General features: G+C 48.9%; 1 protein-coding gene across 1 annotated transcript in view; it reads left to right on the top strand.

Moving 5' to 3' along the window:
- Window positions 1-18,413, top strand: part of RBM20 (RNA binding motif protein 20) — a 186,678-nt gene that overhangs the window by 135,292 nt on the left and 32,973 nt on the right. The window contains exons 2-6 of the mRNA XM_028149669.2: window positions 1,923-3,009; window positions 4,376-4,437; window positions 6,221-6,312; window positions 6,918-7,015; window positions 18,146-18,289. Coding sequence (XP_028005470.2) covers window positions 1,923-3,009; window positions 4,376-4,437; window positions 6,221-6,312; window positions 6,918-7,015; window positions 18,146-18,289 — 1,483 coding nt within the window. The remainder of the gene's footprint in view (window positions 1-1,922; window positions 3,010-4,375; window positions 4,438-6,220; window positions 6,313-6,917; window positions 7,016-18,145; window positions 18,290-18,413) is intronic.

Raw genomic sequence — 18,413 nt, forward strand, 5'->3', positions numbered from 1 at the left:
TTAATCGTTGTACTGTTGATATTTGGCTCTGTTGACTAATGAGTTTGCCGACCACCGTCTTAGACCAACCCAAGCAGAAACTTGCTTTCTTCAAAGTGTCTCTAAAATGGGAGAGATGTAACATGCCACACACTTTCCACGTCTCCCGTTATTCCTGAACCATGCGCACCCCTAGCTTCTCTCCTTGGTTTCATTATGGTTAGACCTTTACTGTACAGAACCTGTGACAGTGGAAACCCTGTCTGAAGTGTTGCAGCTTTGTGGCTTCTACGCCACACTTACTTATGTCAGCATGCTGAATATACAGGTTTGGGTTGTCCATGTTAACCCCAGCTTCAAATGCACAGTCCCATTCTTCCCTTTCAAATGTCCTGGGAATTCCAGTTCATCAACACCCCAAACATATTTCCCTATTAGACCCACTCCCCAAAAGAGGTGGTTAGCCCTGGCTGGTGTGACTTCGTTGGTTGAGCTTTGTCCCATGTACCAAAAGGTTGCTGGTTGGTTTGAATCCGGGTCAGGGCACATGCCCAGGTTGATCCCCAGTAGGGGGCGTGCAGGAGGTGGCTGATCAATGTTTTTCTTTCATCGGTGTTTCTCTCTCCCGCTCCCTTCTCTCTCTCTGAAATAAAAAAGAGGTGGGGGCTGTTGAAGACACAAGAAATATGGTCTCACAAAAGAGCCCTGACTGCGGTAACCACATATCCCAGACTTTGTGGGAAAGGCTGTCCCCTTATGCATCCTGGTTTTTGGTCCAGAAAGCACCGTAACCACAGCAGAGGTCACGTGGAAGGCACAGGTTCAGACAGAACACCCCTGTAGTAAGAGTCTGTGCGAGCCCACCACTGCCTACGACCTCAAATTCAGATTCTTCTCTTGTAAATGTTTGGTTATTCTTTGTGCTGGTTGGGCTTGAGCATGGGCTGAAGGGAGCATGATTCTTGCTGCATTTGGATGTGAAATAAGGACAAGGATGAAATGTGTTTGGCGCAAGTACACACCTCTCATTCTGTCTGCACTTTTGAAGCCTGCTTTTTTCAGTTAACATTAGAGTACATGGATTTTCTCAGGTCGCTAATTTTTTTTGGGGGGGGGATAGCGGGGGGAAGTATAAATAATGACCATACCAAATTCAAGATAGTTCTACTGTTGGCAATGATGGGGGTCAGGGTGGATGGGGAGAGTGGCTACCTGAGGAACATTTTGTGTGTTGGGATGTTTTCTGTCTTAAGCTTGGTGCCAAGTACACTTTTTTGAATGTCTTAAATATTACATAGCGAAGCAGAAACTTAAACACCAGTAGTAAATGTCTACTTAACATTTCCTTCTGTAGCTAATACCACAATTTACTCAGTTTAAAACTCCCCTCCCTGTTCTCGGACTATTTGTAATTTTCAACTGTGGACACTTAAATAATGAAGTACTACTAAACATCTTTGGGCGCCAAGTTTTGTCTGAATTTTAACTCACTTTCTTCGGATAGAGTCATAGAACTGAATTATTGGGTCAAAGCATGTGGCTCTCAGGAGTACATATTACGTGGCTACCGTTCAACAGAGTTGTGTGACTTTAAGACAGTCATGGACACGTGTCCATTCCACTTTATGTCACACCAGCACTGAATGCTATTGTGTGTGTGTGTTTTGAAATGTGCCACTTTGCTAGGCAAAATATTTGTTGCTAATATATCTCTTTGATTACCAGTGAGATGGAACACTCTCTCATATAACTTTTCTGTTGGAGGTTTACTTTTCATTGATGTATGGGTGAGCACAGGTTTTTGCAGACTCCCTTCCATGTGGGGCCCTGTGGGAGGGTCTTGCTTACATGGGTGGTGGGGGAGACCACAGTTACGCACCGAGAGAGCCCCCTGGCCTCCTCGGGGAAAGCAGCTGTGCCTCTCGACCTCTGTCTTCCTGCAGTGCCGCCAAGCTCCTGGACAAGAACCCGTTCTCGGTCAGTAACCCGACCCCCCTGCTTCCTTCGCCTGCCAGTCTCCAACTGGCCCAATTGCAAGCCCAGCTCACCCTCCACCGGCTGAAGTTGGCACAGACAGCTGTCACCAACAACACTGCGGCCGCCACCGTCCTGAACCAAGTCCTCTCCAAAGTGGCCATGTCCCAGCCGCTCTTCAACCAGCTGAGGCATCCGTCCGTGATCAGCGCCCCCCACGGCCACACCGGGGTGCCCCAACATGCTGCGAGCGTGCCCAGTGCCCGGTTTCCCTCTAACACAATTGCCTTCTCACCCCCGGGCCAGACACGAGGCCCGGGACCCTCTGTGAGCCTTCCCAGCCAGCCCCCCAACGCCATGGTGATGCATCCCTTCAGTGGCGTCATGCCTCAGACCCCTGCCCAGCCGGCGGTCCTCCTGGGCATTGGCAAGACGGGGGCAGGCCCCGCCGCGGCAGGATTCTACGAGTATGGCAAAGCCACCTCCGGCCAGGCCTACGGCTCCGAAACGGATGGTCAGCCCATCTTCCTGCCGGCCTCGGCCTCTACCTCGGGCAGCGCGACCTATGAAGGACAGTACAGCCAAGCGGGGCAAGATGGCCAGGCCGCCTTTCCCAAAGACTTCTACGCAGCCAACTCCCAAGGGTCGCACGTGGCAGGCGGGTTTGGGGCTGAGCCCACCGGGGGCCTGAAAGGGGAGGTAGGTCCGCTGCTGCCGGGTCCGAATAGCCAGTGGGAGAGCCCCCCCGGATTCTCCGGCCAGAGCAAGGCTGACCTCGCAGCAGGTGCCAGCCTGTGGCCTCCACCCCCCAGCCAGTCCTACGAGCTGTATGACCCCGAGGAGCCCACCCCAGACAGGACCCCTCCTTCCTTCGGGGGTCGGCTGAACAACAGCAAGCAGGGTTTCAGCGGTGCACGGCGGCGGGCCAAGGAGGAGCCGGCAGTGCTGTCCGTGCGGCCCCTGCAGGCTCACGAGCTGAATGACTTCCATGGGGTGGCCCCCCTCCACCTGCCACACATCTGCAGCATCTGCGACAAGAAGGTGTTTGATTTAAAGGTGAGTCATCTCAGACCGCGTAGGAGCCACCGATGGAGCCGGGGCGGGCTCCCCACCACCACCCAACTCTCACTGTTTATGGGCGAGAAACTGGCACCTTTGGGGACTGGGGAGCAAAATGTTGCCATCTATACCCTTGATGGCAATCACAGGTATTAGAACCAAAAGGAATTCCAGAAATGTACGAGGGCCAGTCCCTTACTTTAAGGCAAGTAAGACATTCTTACCCCATGTCTATAGCTGAGAAAGCTGCAGCTGAGTGGGGGTAGGGAGAGAATCAAGTGACCCCACCTGGGTTACAGAGAAGGGACTTGGGGACTAGACCCTCCCGCCTCCTTGAAGAAGGCTTTTCCTCTGTGGTACACATAGAAGTTACATATATTGTATTGGAGACAATATATTGTACTGAGTTTGAAAGCGGGGACAAGTGAGCAGAATTTTGGATCAGGGGCAAGAGAAATTCTCAGGTAAGACTTAGATAAATTATCAAGAAGGCCTTAGCATCCCCATCTGCGAAATGGAGATGGAGCCTCCTGACACTGCCCAGTGGTTGTAAAATGCTTCAGCTGCAGCAAAGTTCCATTATAGTGTAATTTCTCCCCAAAATGTATTGATGATGCAGTGAAATATTTCAAAGCAATAATAACAGCTAGCATATATTAAACCTTCCCCGTGTACTACTCTCACTTTACAGAAGTGAAAACTGAGGCCCAGAGAGATGAAATGACTTGTCCCAGGCCCTGGGGCCCCGTAGCTAGAAAGCAGCAGAGTGGAGATTGAATATGGGTCTGGCCCTCCCAGAGCGTGTGCCTCTTAAGCTCCACTGCCTTCTGTCTCTCCTCCCATCTGCATTTCATAATGATCCCTCCTTGGTAGGAGTCACACTGTCCTGCCATTCCCCTCTGTTTGGGTCCCCTCTGCTTGGGTCTCCACTGCTTGGGTGCATCTTGTCTCTCAGGTGGGACACAGCCTCTCACCTCTAGTCTCTGGAGGGGGCTGGCTGACAGGAGAGGTGATGGAGAGCTTTGTCTCTCCTAAGCCTTTCCTAAGGCTTTGCAACTCACTGTGATTGCACCTGCTAGATTCTCCCAACTGGATGTGGACATGGGCTGGAGGTGCGGTGGGATTAGGGTCCACTGAGTGGGGGAGAAGGAATCAGGTTTGTGAATCTGGGGCTTCTGTCAAGGATGGGCATGGGCTGTGCAAGTAGGATGGAGAGCAGGAGCTGGTCAGGAGTCTGGGAGGGAGAGGAGGCGGGGAAGAGATGGAGCGCTGAGATCCTGCCTGGCCTGGGAAGCCTGCACTCACCCCTGCTTTCCCGTGGACTCAGTTCCGCTTCTGTCATTTTTCTTTCCTTCTGGCCTAGGACTGGGAGCTGCATGTGAAAGGGAAACTTCATGCTCAGAAATGCCTGGTCTTCTCTGAAAAGTAAGTGCTGTCCAGGAGAACAGGTTCATGCACGCACCCAAGAAACCCTCACTGAGCACCTGCTGCATGCCATGCTTCCTTGTAGGTGCTGGGGAAACAGCAGAGAACAGCACAGCGAAGTCCCTGTCCCAAGGCGCTGACACTTAAGGCGGGGAGGGGTCAGATGATAAACAAAATGAATAGTGAATCACATGACGCCCATGGGGGCAAGAAACATCAGGGCAGGGGCAGGGTGTGTGTGTGTGTGTGTGTGTGTGTGTGTGTGTGTGTGTGTTCCTTGCACAGATACCTCAGGAGAGGATGGAAGGAGCTCATGGCTGTCTTGGGGACTTGCACTCCTGGCCATGGAGAATGCAAGTTCCAAGGCCCTGGCGTGGCCCTGGGATGCTCGGGCAGCATCAGTGTGACCACCGCAGGGTGCCCGGTAAGGAGCCAGGAAAATGCCAGAGCCCAGATCCTCAGCCCTTAGCTTGTCGTAAGGACTTTCGCTTTTGCTTTGCGTGTGACTATAGCGTTGGTGGGCTGAGCAAAAGAGGGGTGTGCTCTGGCTCTCCTGACCAGGCCCCTGGCTGCTGTGCTGAGAATAGATAGTGGAGAGCAAAGGCAGGCGCCCGGAGACCAGTGAGGAGGGGCTACAGGTTTCCACAGAGAACAGGATGCCGGCCCCCGGATGTAGGGCCGAGGATGGGGTTCAGTGTTCTGACATGAAGGCATTCAGAAGGCCTCCCTTTCTTACCAGTATTCACAATAGCCTCAAAGGTGGAAGCAACCCAAAGGTCCCCACCGCATGAACAGGCAAACGAAGTGTGGTACACACATACAGTGGGATATTATTCGGCTTTAAAAGGAAAGAATTTCATGCTACAACATGGGTGAACCTTGAGGACATTATGCTCAGTGAAAGAAGGATTCCACTTACAGGAGGTACTTAAGAGTTGTCAGATTCATAGAGACAGAAAGCAGAGTGGTGGTTGCCAGGGCCTGGAGCCAGGGAAATGGAGAGTTCTTGTTTAATGGGTTGAGAGTTTCAGTTTTGCAAGATGAACAGAGTTCTGGAGATGGTGGTGATGGTTGCAAAACAATGTGAATGTGGTTAACGCCACTGAATTGTACGCTTACAAATGGTGAAGTGGGTAAATTTTGTTTATGTACATTTTAATAACATGATTTCAGAAAGGTTTTCTCTGGCTCCCCATTTTTTTATTGTGGTAAAACGGATGTAAAATGCAGTGGTATGACATATTCACAAGGCTGTGCAAATAGTACAACTGTCTAGTTCAAGAACATGTTCATTGCTCCCACACCTAATCGCCCCCACACCCATTAGGCAGCCACTCCTCATTCCCCTTCCACCCAACCCCCAATCTGCTTTCTATCTCTGTAGATTTGCTTTTCTGGACATTTCATATAAATTGAATCATATCCCATGTAGCCTATTGTTACTGGCTTTTTTCACTTAGCACAGTATTTTCAGCTTCATCCCCATAACAACATATGCCACCTTTTTATGGCTGAATAGTATTCATATCTGTGTGTGTGTGTGTCTGTTATTACCTTTTCTGTATCTATAAATCAATCTTTTGATCTATATTCAGAGCGTTTCTTCTACCTTCTGGCTCCTGTGAATAGTGCTGCTGTGAGCATTCATTCATGTGTGCGTTTTTGTTTGCACATCGAGTTTAAACTATTTTGAGTCTATTCCTAGGATTGGAATTTCTGGGTCATATGGTAGCTCTTTATTTAACTTCTTGAGTAACTGGTTCCCCTTTTCACCCCTCTCCAGCGCTGCTGTCCGGTGTGTTCTCGGTTCGGCAGAGGGAACTCTGTGTGCCTCTCCCAACAGCACAGCCGTTTATAACCCTGCTGGGAACGAAGGTGAGCGAGGGCTACCGGTCGGCAGCTGGAGCCACAGATCAGCTTTCCCAAAGGCTTAACACATCATATCTGCGATAACCAAACTTCCCTTCCGTGTCCTTATGTGTCTATAAGGCAAACAGAGCCCAGGGCCCTGAAATGCATGGGGCCTGCTGTCTGGGCTCTTGGACATTTTCTGACCTATTTTATTTTATTTATTTTTGAAGAAGTATGTTTTATTGATTTTTGAGAGAGAGGAAGGGAGAGGGATAGAAAGATAGAAACATGGATGAGAGAGAAATATTGATCAGCTGCCTCCTGCACGCCCTCTACTGGGGATGGAGCCCCCAACCTGGGCATGTGCCCTGACTGGGAATCATACCGTGACCTCTTGGTTCATAGGTCGACACTCAACCACTGGGCCACACCAGTCGGGCTTTCTGACCTATTTTAGACATAGAGCTTTGCTGGTTATCAACATGCCCAGAGGTATAATCATGACAATCATTAATCAATATGTTAAGAGGGAATTTCCATTTTCCCATCCCCATGTATGTCCTAACTGACTTTTGAAGGTAAAGTAAAGAACTAGGTTTTCATCCAGTGTTGTATCATTTGTCATTTAGATTATGCCTCAAATCTTGGAACATCATATGCAGCCATTCCAGCAAGGTCATTTGCTCCGTCAAATCCCGCCTTTCCTTCGACTTCCCCGGGGACAAATGTGAGTACAGAGCATTTTCTCCATGTCATTGTCATCACCGGGGCGTTTGCATCCCCTGCTGTGGCTGGGTGTCAGGTGCAGGGACCTGGGAAGGAGCTGGTGCCACCGTGGCTTTGCTCCGTGCAGGAAAACATGTCCCTGGACGGAGGTCAAGACTTGTGTAATTCAGTCCAGCGAGTATCGAAACACGCAGATAAAAATGCTGACATACGTTTTAAAAATCGAAGGCACTCACAGACTTTCTAGCATTCAGCACTGGTTTAAAAAGAATAAGTGTGCGTTTGTGCGTGTGCTTTTAAGACGCTGGTATTTTATTGAAGTGGACCGTTTCCTGGGAGTGGGTAATTCTGAAATGTGAAGCAGTAGTAATGTGTCTGAAAGTAATGACCTTGCACTCCTGGTATGCTGGCCCCTGGGGAAATGGCTGCTTCTGTATAATACTCTTTTTAGTTGTGTTTGTTTGCAGTCTCCTCTCTCTACAACATGCTCTTTAGTCCCCCAACGCTCTAAAGCTCGTCCCTCCTTTTCCAACAGTTGTGACGACACTTTTTCTCTCTTTGTTTTCCCACTGGGTGTAGCCTGGTCCCCAGGAGCTGTCTGCCTTTCCGTTCTCTGGGAACACATGGCAGGGGTGGGAGACGCAGAACTGCTTGTAAAACAAAATGCATTTGCTAGAGGGCGTATGTCTGTGTGTTTTGCCTGTATTTTTTGGATTCTTGATATGAGCAGCTGCAGCCTCTCTCTCGTCTCCTGCAACGAGCGAGCACAAGCTCACAGCAGCAGGCTCCATGTGCTGTCCCCTCCATGTGTCTTCTCCTCGCGTGCCATGCCGGGCATGTGCGCAGACTTTCCAAGGGCAAGCTGAGCAGTGTAGGTGTGAGGCGGGGGGATGACTGAGGGGGAAGTGAGGAGGTTCATGAGAGGAAGTGAGGCCCGCCTGGGCTGAGATTTCTATTCATCTGTTTGTTTGCGATGTTTAATAGAAGTGCTTCACGAGGGAGCCCCTGGCTGTAAGCCCAGGTTTCAGAGAAAGAGAATTTTGTGGTTTCCCTCTCTGCACCTCCATGCTCAGGGCTCACCTGGTCAGTGGCAACTTTGGGTCAGTCCCAGGAGGACAGAATGGCTGGGTTCAAGGAGCCCCGTCATTTGTCTTTGATTACATGACCTTGTGTCCCAATGGGGGTGCTGGCAGCTTCAGGACCTTCCCCAGGGCTGTTTCTCCATCCTGTGCCCACAACCTGCCCGGAGACCCGGCACTGAGGGGAGGGGACTGTGACCCAGATGGGGGGGGGGGGGCGGGCGGATCAGGAGGCAGGTGGGCCAGGGCTCTGGGCACAGAAAAGAGAGCTGGTGGCCTTAGAGCCCCTGATAAAGGGGAGGGGCTGAGGAGAGGCAAGGACAGGACTACTCTTCCTGTGTCCTGTGCCTCAGCCCCATTCTCCGGGACTGACCAGCGAACCAGAGGCTTCTCCTATGGATGTGGAAGCCAGGAGGCCAAGTTCAAGTTCCAGGTCTAGAGCCCACCAGCTGTGTGGCCTCAGGCAATCACTTGACTTCCCTGAAGCTCCATTTCCTTAAACAGGGACAATACTCCTCTACTGATGACTTTTATTTTATTTTATTTTATTTATTTTATTTTATTTTTCTACTGATGACTTTTAAAGGTAAAGGGCTAGGTGTTCACCCGGCTTGTGTAATTGATTATTTTGATTATGTGTCAAATCTTAGAACATCATTCGTGGTGGTCTAAGCACTATCTCCTGATGCCGTGGTCGGAGCTGGAAGGTGGGAGCGAAGCTGGGGTAGACCCGAGTTGTCCTGCCCTTGTGGGATCCAATGGGAGCATGTGTGTGACAATGATTTGTAAACCAGGCAGCGCATAAGTAACTGGCTATTGTTGAGTAAACAGCCTTTTTAACCTGCCCTGGAAACCCGTGCTGTCCAGGCCTGGCTCTGTCCGCTCGCCGTGAGTTTGGGCAAGCCTCAGGGTCCCTTGTGCTCTCATCTGTCCAGTAATCTCTGTAGCCATAGCTGCTCCCCCGAGAGATGTTGGGAGGGTGCCTTTCCTTACGTGCAGGGCAGGCACGAGCCGTCTGCTGACCCGTGATCGTTCGTGAGTACAGTTTCCTCCAGATGCCGAGAGACGGGGCGGCCATCTGGCTTGAGCCCAAGGAGAAGCAACGCACAAGGAACATTCTGCTTTCTGCACCGGAGGCCGCAGGAAGGACACGGAGAGCCCCGGACGGCGTAGGGCGATGATGATAACAGGAGCGGACATTCAAACAGTGCTTAACGCATTCTTAGCATTTTTGTGTGTATGAGCTCATTTCATCCTCCAGACAGCCGTTGAGGTGGGGAAACCGAGGTGGAGGGCCACTAAGGGCCTTGCTCAGGTCACACAGCTGGTGAATTGAGGCATGGGGACTTGAGCACAGGCGGCCTGGCTCTAGAGCAGGCGTCCTCAAACTACGGCCCGCGGGCCACATGCGGGTGTTTTTGCCGTGTTGTTTTTTTTACTTCAAAATAAGATATGTGCAGTGTGCATAGGAATTTGTTCATAGTTGTTGTTTTTTTAAACTATAGTCCGGCCCTCCAACAGTCTGAGGGACAGTGAACTCGCCCCCTGTTTAAAAAGTTTGAGGACCCCTGGTCTAAAGAGCTCACCACTCAGCCCCCCCTCCCTCCCGCTGAGGGGTTCTGAGTTCTCTTCCTTGCTGTGATTGTCTCTTTAGTAAGCTCCCTCCGTTCCCCCCACTCCCACCACACACGCTGCTTAGTAGGATCTGAGGCTGCCTTAGAGATGCAAGTCCGTCCTGGGCCTTGGCCAGCCATCAGCCATGGAGCAAGGGATAGAGGCCAGTTGAACCCAGCACCCGAATGCTTTGCCACCGGGACAGTGTCTCCCAGGAGGAACTCAGACGTTTGAAGGCATTTTCTGCAGATCCAGTGGAGGGAGAGAGGCCTTATTTGACTGTTGTTATCATCAAACATTCTGTGAGGTCTTGTTGGTCACGTGAGCCTTGCCGAGGATAACTGGGAGACAAGGACAAAGCCTGCCCAGCCCTGTGCCATCAGTGGCCTGATGGCCACACCCTTCTGTAGGCCTCCGGCCCTCTTGTTTGCCATTTCTGGCAAATGGAACTGACTGAGGTGTGCCTCCCGTTAGGCAAACCTGAAGAACAAAAATATTGACATTTGAAGACAGGCTGAGAAATGAAGGGCCGACGAATCTGCTACTGAAAGCTAATTTACAAGGCTCCTTTAGAGCAGGGCATCCCTCATGGAAATTACTGATTGTTCCCCCCCCCCCCCCCCCCCCCGCCTACAAATACTGACCTCCAAAGATAAGCAGCTACATCAGGGGCAATTACTCTGCTAGCAAAGGACACTTTGCCCAGTGAGCTCCTTGTGCGTATTCATTTCCACGATTTTTCCTGCTTACAAAATGTATGCTTTTTGTGAAAATTGAAACGGAAAAGGCAAATTTAACGAGCGATGGAAATTCCTCCCGGATCCCTCTGCGGCCCCCATGAGAACCCATGAAATCTCTGCTGGGCTTTCTGCAGAAGCGTTTCCCGGGCCTGGGCCAGGGCTTTTTCCGTCCCGTTCCACTTCCGCACATCTTTCCAGAAGCACATTTTGCTGCACACCAGCCAGGGCCTCTGCCGTGGTAGCATCACTGTTGCTTGTGAAGCAAAGAGCGGTCCCTGCTTCTACAGCTCCCTGTTCTTAAGCAGAACACAGTGCCCGGGACTCTGGGCCTGAGCCCTCAGACAGTCTCCGAAGGGTCACACGGGGTAAAACGGTCACAGGTCCCGTCTACTGCCTCCGCCAGCCCAGGCCTGGCTGCGAAATTGACCCTTGTCTCGCCTCTGTGGGAGCACCAGCCTCCCTGTCCGTGTCTCTTGTTGATGGAGATGGGGAGGGGGTGACTTCGTGTCTGCCCCCACCCCCTCCTCGCCCATCCCAGGGTCCCCGGGGGAGGGTGTTCACTTTCGCTGGAAGCTCTGCCATTGACTGAGTGGTGGCACTTTGTCTTTGGCTGACAGAGTCGTCATAAATAGAGTAATCAGGTTTCCCGAGCGGGCCTTCAGGGCCTTCTCAGGCCGTAAATAGTTTCCTTGCACCTGCCCAAGATGGACTTGGCCTGCTGGCTGTCCCCATAAAACCGCAGGGAAGCTTTCACAGCCACCTTGGGGACTCTTTAGTGCCAGCGCCACAGATGGGCCTCCCTGGCCTGCGACGATACAAATGGGTTTTATGGTTTCTTTCTCACCGGGCCACCGCGCGCCAGGAAACTTGTGTCAATAAGGAAACCGAGGCACGGGGAAGCGTAAGTGTTTGTGGAAGGCCAGAGGGTGCCCCTCAGGTGGCAGGCTGTTTCCTGGAACATCTGGCTTCCCGGGGCCCATGGTTCGGAGCACTGTGGTCCCCTGGCTTCCAGAACACGAGGAGGAGCAATTCATGCGACACATGATGCCCACCCCTCTCCCACCAGTCCAGCTCTGTCACTGCTCCTGTCCCCTCCGTGGGGTCACCTTGTGCATTTTCAAAGAGAACAGAGAGCCAGGAAACAGACGTGGGTGGGTTTTGTTCTCCTTTTCCTTTTCTTTTTACGGGTCTTAATTATGTTGTCTTGTTGCAAAAGTAGTACAAACACAGTCTAAAAAATTCAGTCACAGACATGTAAACCATAGAAAATTTAACCCTGCAGAGAAAACTGGAGATAGATATCTTTTACTCTAATTATGGGTTTCTGGCTGGTGTACATCTGCTGGTGCAATTACCAAGAGTATGCATTTTTGCACAAATCAGATAACACCATATAATCTGTTGTGCAGGATGGTTTATTTCACGTAACATGAGCTCACAATACGTATTTTAATTGATTTCTAGCCATCTTCTTGCATCTGAACACAAAACCCTATCATATATATATAACATTGTCTATTGTATGCATTTACCGTAATTTATCAAGTCCATGTTTGATTGATTTTTCAGTGAAGCCTGAGCTGTAATCACAAACCTAGCACTACTCCATCCACACAGATTAAGTTCCTTAACTTCTCCCAGGCACATGTGTCCACATATCCAGTGATGGGTTTGGACCAGATGACCTCCAAGTTTTAAGATTCTGTGACTCTAAGGATTACATGTTACACCACCCAGAGACCCTAGGCTAGTCTGGCACCAATAAAGGTCGATTTACTCTAAATCAAAGCTAATATGCTTTATAAAATATTACAAAGTGTCAATAAAGACATCTGTGTCTATCCTCCAAGAGCCATAGCCGTGGAACCCACGCCCTTTTGCTATCTGTACAATATGTCCTAAATCAACACCACGAGGAATAAATATTTGCCCTGGTTCTGTCCTCACGTGTCCCTAGCACAAAACCAACAGAGGCCCGCAGACCAAGTGCCAGGTGAAATTAGGACACGCCTAAAGAAGATCAGTGTGGAGCACAGAAATTGTTTATTGAAGATCAAGCTCATATTTGTGGCTCTAGCAAGCACTTGGAGAGACTTCTCCCCACCCCCAGGCCTATTGCCCTCAGCTACATTTTTATTGCAACTCTGGGAGTTATTTGAACTGGGCCTGTTCTCTGAACTCACCTGCAGAGCCTGTTCCCACCTGCATCAGAGGGCACGGAGAGGTCTGAATCTTGCTACACAAGTGTGTTTGCTCCTTTCATATTTCCGTCTATAAAGAGTTTGTGGGTGAGGTGAGAGGTCTGGGACCCAGCCACATGAACCATTAGAAGCAGCTTCTGGTTTTAAGAGAATGGCCCCAGCATGTGAAAATGGACAACCCAGGCCCCTGATCACTCAAGGGTGGGGTGGGGGGTTAAGGGGTGGGGGTTAGGGGCAATAGCAGTGCTGGCCTGCAGGCTTACTGAAGCATTCCCCCAGGCTGGGAAAGGATCTGTCCCTTTAGGTTAGTAATTAGGACTTTAGTGACAACGCTTGACACTTTAGCTCTCTTAGAGATTCGACCTGGGATTGGAAAGTTTCAAAGGCACCTGTCCCACATGTGCCTCCTGGAAGCTCAGCAGGCAGAGCAGCGGGTGGGAGGTTAATGGGGCCCATCAACACCTCACACCAAAAATCCCAGTTGGCTGAGGTCTTATGATTCTCTCTAAACCCATCTACTCCTGCTCCAGAGCACAGCTTTTAAAATGTATTTTCGGTAACTTTTAATTTTAATATAATTCAGAATTATAGGAAAGTTTAAGGACCATCCATATGCCTTTTACCCAGTCATTTGGCCCACTTATCCTTCTCTCTGTGTCTTTCTGTCTCTCTGTGTGTGTCTCAATCGTCAATCTGTCTGTTCATTTCTATCTGTCCACCCATCTCTGTCTATCGTTCTAGTCATTTATCTATCCACTCATCTATCTCTGTTTATCTTTCATCCATCTATGCAATCATCGATGCCTGTTTTTTCTTGAACGATTGGAGACAGTATATCTTTTCACCCCAACTATGTCCGTAGGAATTTCCTAAGAACACAGACTTTCTCATACATAATCACAGTACAGTTATATCCCCCCTCACCCTCTCAGTCTAGAATCACCGCGGCACATTCTTATACTGTGGGCGGAAAGGAGCCAGCTGGACGCCAGGCATTGCACCAAGGCACTTTACATACGTTGTGGCACTCTTGTCTTCTGAACAGGCGTGTGGAATCAATTTTTATTTTCCATGTTTTATAGACAGGCCAGCTCAGGCTTAGAGAAATTCAGTCACTTGACCAAGGTGGGTCCCTGGGGAGCAGATTCAGATCCAGGTCTATCTGACACTCCCATGGCCCTGGCACTGGTGCCTGGAGACCATGAGGCACACACTTGATGTGTGTCTGCCCTTGAAGAGGGTCACTCAGGGAATGGCAGAGCTCATTAGCAAGGTTCTCACTGCTTGGGGCTCATCGTCAGCCCTATAAAGACGAGGCCACCACCGACACAGACAGGCATGTCTGAAAGATGGACATGCTTGTGACTGTATTTATGCTGACACAGATGCTAGCATAGGGAGGGAGGACAGACATTTTGCTCCCTGGGACAGAGAGTGGGAAAGACACAGGTTTCCTGTATATGCCCAACACAGTTGGGGAAAGTTATCATTATCCTGGATCTTAGGGTTTAGCTTGGCAAGACTTCTGGGAGGAGTGGAATTTTAGAACTTAGAGCCACATAAGCATGGATATTTTACATCTGGAAAGGACTTCAGACGTATAGGCCACCTCCCTCATTCCAGACACTGGGACACTAAGGCCTAGAATGGAAAACTAGTTTGCCCCTGTCACGTACCTAATCAGTGAGTCCAGGCCCCCTGTCTTCCGGAATTAGGTTCGTTCCACTACATCAGGAAGTCTGAGCTTTTCCCAGCCAAAACCCCTTTTAATGATTTACTCCCACCTCAAGCAGCCACTATCCTGCATTCCATGTTTGGAAAAGTACTGGATCTGCCAAAGTACTTATATTAGTGAGTAATTAACTAGCCACCCATTTTTATTCATCAGAAACACAGACACGCCAGTCAGATTGTCTAATCAACCTACGATCTAACCAGGCTGCCATACGGATAGAGTCAAGAAACTCAAAGTATGACCTCAACTCGGGTTTTTAAAATGTCAAAAATAATGACTCTCCCTTCAGATGTTATTATATAGAGACCCCTTAAGGACTTGTCAGAGAACCTGGGCTGGGAATTCATGTACAGCATGATGCTGCTCAAGGGCACTCAGGGTTGTCTGTGCCCCCAGTGAACAAATTTTACTCTCGATGGATCACCTCAAGTCCACTCTTCCTTCCTCACCTTCTCACTCATCATTCAGATTTGCCAGAGCACCTACAGCAATAATAGCTATGTCTATATAATCAAATATGATTTTGAACCTATTTGGGTTTACCAAAGAGATATGTTAGCTTGATGGCAGAAAAGAATGCAGCCTGAACTGTCCTAAACAGAATATTTGCAGAAGAATATGCAGGCACACCTTGGAGATTTTGTGGGTTCCATTCCAGACCAATGCAGTAAAGGGAATTATAGTAAAGCGAGTCACACTAACATTGTTGTTCCAGTGCATATGTTTACTCTATACTGTAGTCTATAAAGTGTGCAACAGCATTTTGTTGGAAAAAAACACACAACCATGTACATACCTTAATCTAAAAAGGCTTTATTGCTAGAAAATGCTAGCAACGATTATCTGAGCCTTCCGAGAGTCGTATCTTTTTGTGGGTGGAGGGTCTTGCCTGCAATGTGCGTAAAAAACACAGCGCTCCGGCGTGCAATAAAGCGAGGTATGTCTGTAACACATACAACATTGTTTTATAATTGGATGGGGTTTGTCACATGCAGAGAAGCCAGACACAATGCAAAGCTAACCCTCAACACAGAGATTCTCAAAGATTTTCATTTCATGGCTGGCTCAGAAAATGGTAAACCAAAGAAGCTGCTCGTGGTCCCTGGAGGTACTTGGCCTCCACCTGAGCGGTCAGTATGTTGGCATACCGAGATCCCAGCTGCAGTTTTCCAGGTGGGAAGCTCCACATGAACATAATTAAGTGGAGGAATATTAAAGATCTTGAGATTACCTTAAAGGACAACAAAAGACTCCGTAAAATCCAACTTCTGTTTCTGACTGAAAATCTTAGGAGGAAAAAAGCGCCCATGGAATGCATTTAAACATTTCAGTGCGAACCTTAATTGAGACCCACTCATCGCAGGGCCTCTCTAACGAGGTCTGGAGCATGAATTCGTCTCGGTCTTGGGCGACTGGCAGCTGCGAGGGTGTTTATTCTTCCGAGGCCTGTTCCACCGCCCGCTGCAGCTTTTGTTGCACTCACACGCCAATAAAAGCCTCTCCAGTTGCCTTTTCAGCCTGGAGGAGACAATGAGAGAGGCGCTGGCCCTTGTGCCGGTCACTAGGCAACTGGAGAGGGGATCGGCTCAGAACTGCCCTGCGTGTCTGCTCTGCTGTCCAAGCACACGTTAGCCCAGGCCAAGCACACACAGTCACATGTGGCCGAAACGTGCCCAGCTGGGAGGCAGTGGGTCAGAGCGCCCAGCCTCAGCCCTCCTGTTGATAAACTCGGAGGACCAGCCACTTTGTCTCGACTGGGGCTGTGTCTTTATGTGGACCGCCAACCCTGACGAGAGGCACAGATCCTGCCTCTTAAGTGCCCTGCTCCTGTCATCCCTGGAGAGCCCTGGGTCCCACCTGGGTCCCACCTGGGTCCCACCTGGGTCCCACCCAGAGTCCTGTTCCCGTCGGGAAAGTGATCGCAGATGGGGAGATCTGAAAGGGGCACTTGGGTTCCTCCATCTCAGGGCTGAACCATAAAAGGAACTTCTTATAGACTCTAATTGTCCTCAGCCCAGATGGGAGAAGGGGGGGCTTTTTGTGGTCGATTTACCCAGGTATTAGCCCTTGTTAGCCCTACGACTTGCCCGCTGTTACCTTAACAAGCCAGCCCCCTCATTCATGTAATTAGATGTTGACGTTCACTTTATCGTAGAAAATGGTGATTATGCAAATGCAGGCTATGCTGTTAGAGTGTGTTTTGGGTTTGGAAAATTGCATCCTTCTCATCCACGTTGGGTTGGCTTATGATTTCACTAATTCTCAAACCTTCTGGAGACTCAGACTGATTAAGGTTTGCACAGACCAAACAGACACACTTCCTTCCTCTGGGAGCTTTGATTAGGCCTGGTTTTGGCTTCCAAACTGTTCCTTAGAGGTGCCTTGGGACTGCTGGCTGGAGTGTGGCAGCAGGGTGCTGGACCCCAAACTCTGTGCAGAGCAGCGACTCTTATGTGTCCCATCTGTTAGGCTGGTGAGCAAGCTTTTGTTTGAAGAAAGGATTCCAAAGGTCAACAAAGCTTTGAAAGCTAGGTCCTTAAACTGCTGTTGCTGTGAATGTGTATGTCAATGCATTGGGATCCCTCAAATCCTGTCCATGCTCTTATTTTCCTTATTGGAATTTTTAAAAATTATAAGTGAGGAGATACGATGTATATAAGAAAAAGGTTAAACATTGCTTCCCTTCCTCCCTTCCCATTCTGCTCTTTGTAGATACCCAGTGTTGATAAGTATCTTCCCATAATACCTTTCACTTCTGTGCTGATATCCTTTAACAGCTTTTCCTTTGGGGAAATTTTTAAACAGAACAGTCAAGACTAGTGTAAGTAGCTCTGTATCCCCATCCCCCAATTCCAATAATTATCAAAATTTTATAACATTTGCATCATCTATCTCTTTCTCATATATTTTTAAATTTTTATTTTTTAAATACATTTTTATTGATTTTTAGAGAAAGTGGAAGGGAGAGGGAGAGAGATAGAAACATTGATGAGGGAGAAACATTAGCATCAATCAACTGCCTCCTGCACACCCCCCTGCTAGGGATTTGCCTGCAACCCGGGCATGTGACCTGTTGGTGCATAGGTCAATGCTCAACTACTGAGCAACACCGGCTGGGCTCTTTCTCATGCATTTTTAATTTTTTTGTTTGGTTTTATAAAAATGGCATGCTAATCAGCAACCTGTCTTTTTACTTAGTTTATCTTAAACATTATTTCTTGTCAGCTCATCTACCTCCTCCTTTTAATGGCTATGTAGTTTCCCATTGTTTGCTTGAACCACCATTATCTCAACCCGTTGTCACCTATTTTGGACATCCAGGCTGTTTCAATTTTTTTTTGTCATCTTATAAATTACTGTGACTAATATCCATGTACATAAGTGTTTGCATACTGACGCATTTATGGATTTCCAAAAGTGGGATGGCAAGATCAGGGCTATGTATATTTTAAGTTTCATTAACTATTGCTCAAGTATAGTCTCGAAAGATTGTAGATAACCTCCCACCAGCAACATTGGCCCATTTCCTCAAAGCCCTGGATATGATTGTTCATTAAAAATGTTGTGAATCTTTTGTATAAAGAGATGGCATAACATCCATGTCTTAGGTGTGCGTGTGAATGAATTCTTTTCTGCACTAATTTTGTAAGTTGTAGTTTTGCAATCCTTATTTGGGGGAAGAGAGCCATTAGGAACGACCGGAATAGAGGCCAAGAGGGAAAGGTCTTTTACAGACCCGCCACTGCTCTTTGTTTCTATTAGTTTGTGCAGCGGAAAACGGGCGCCGGCCGCGTGGTGCACATCTGCAATCTTCCCGAGGGAAGCTGCACGGAGAATGACGTCATTAACTTGGGGCTGCCCTTTGGAAAGGTCACCAATTACATCCTTATGAAGTCTACTAATCAGGTAGGTCTGGGCACTTTCACACTGGTATGTACCAGACAGATCACAAATTGGTGGTCTATCCAGTACTCCATATATATATATATTATTTTTATTGTTGTTTTTTCTTTTAAAGAAGCTGTCCTTA

Source organism: Eptesicus fuscus, chromosome 17, assembly GCF_027574615.1.
Source record: "Eptesicus fuscus isolate TK198812 chromosome 17, DD_ASM_mEF_20220401, whole genome shotgun sequence".
In the NCBI taxonomy this organism is placed as follows: domain Eukaryota; kingdom Metazoa; phylum Chordata; class Mammalia; order Chiroptera; family Vespertilionidae; genus Eptesicus; species Eptesicus fuscus.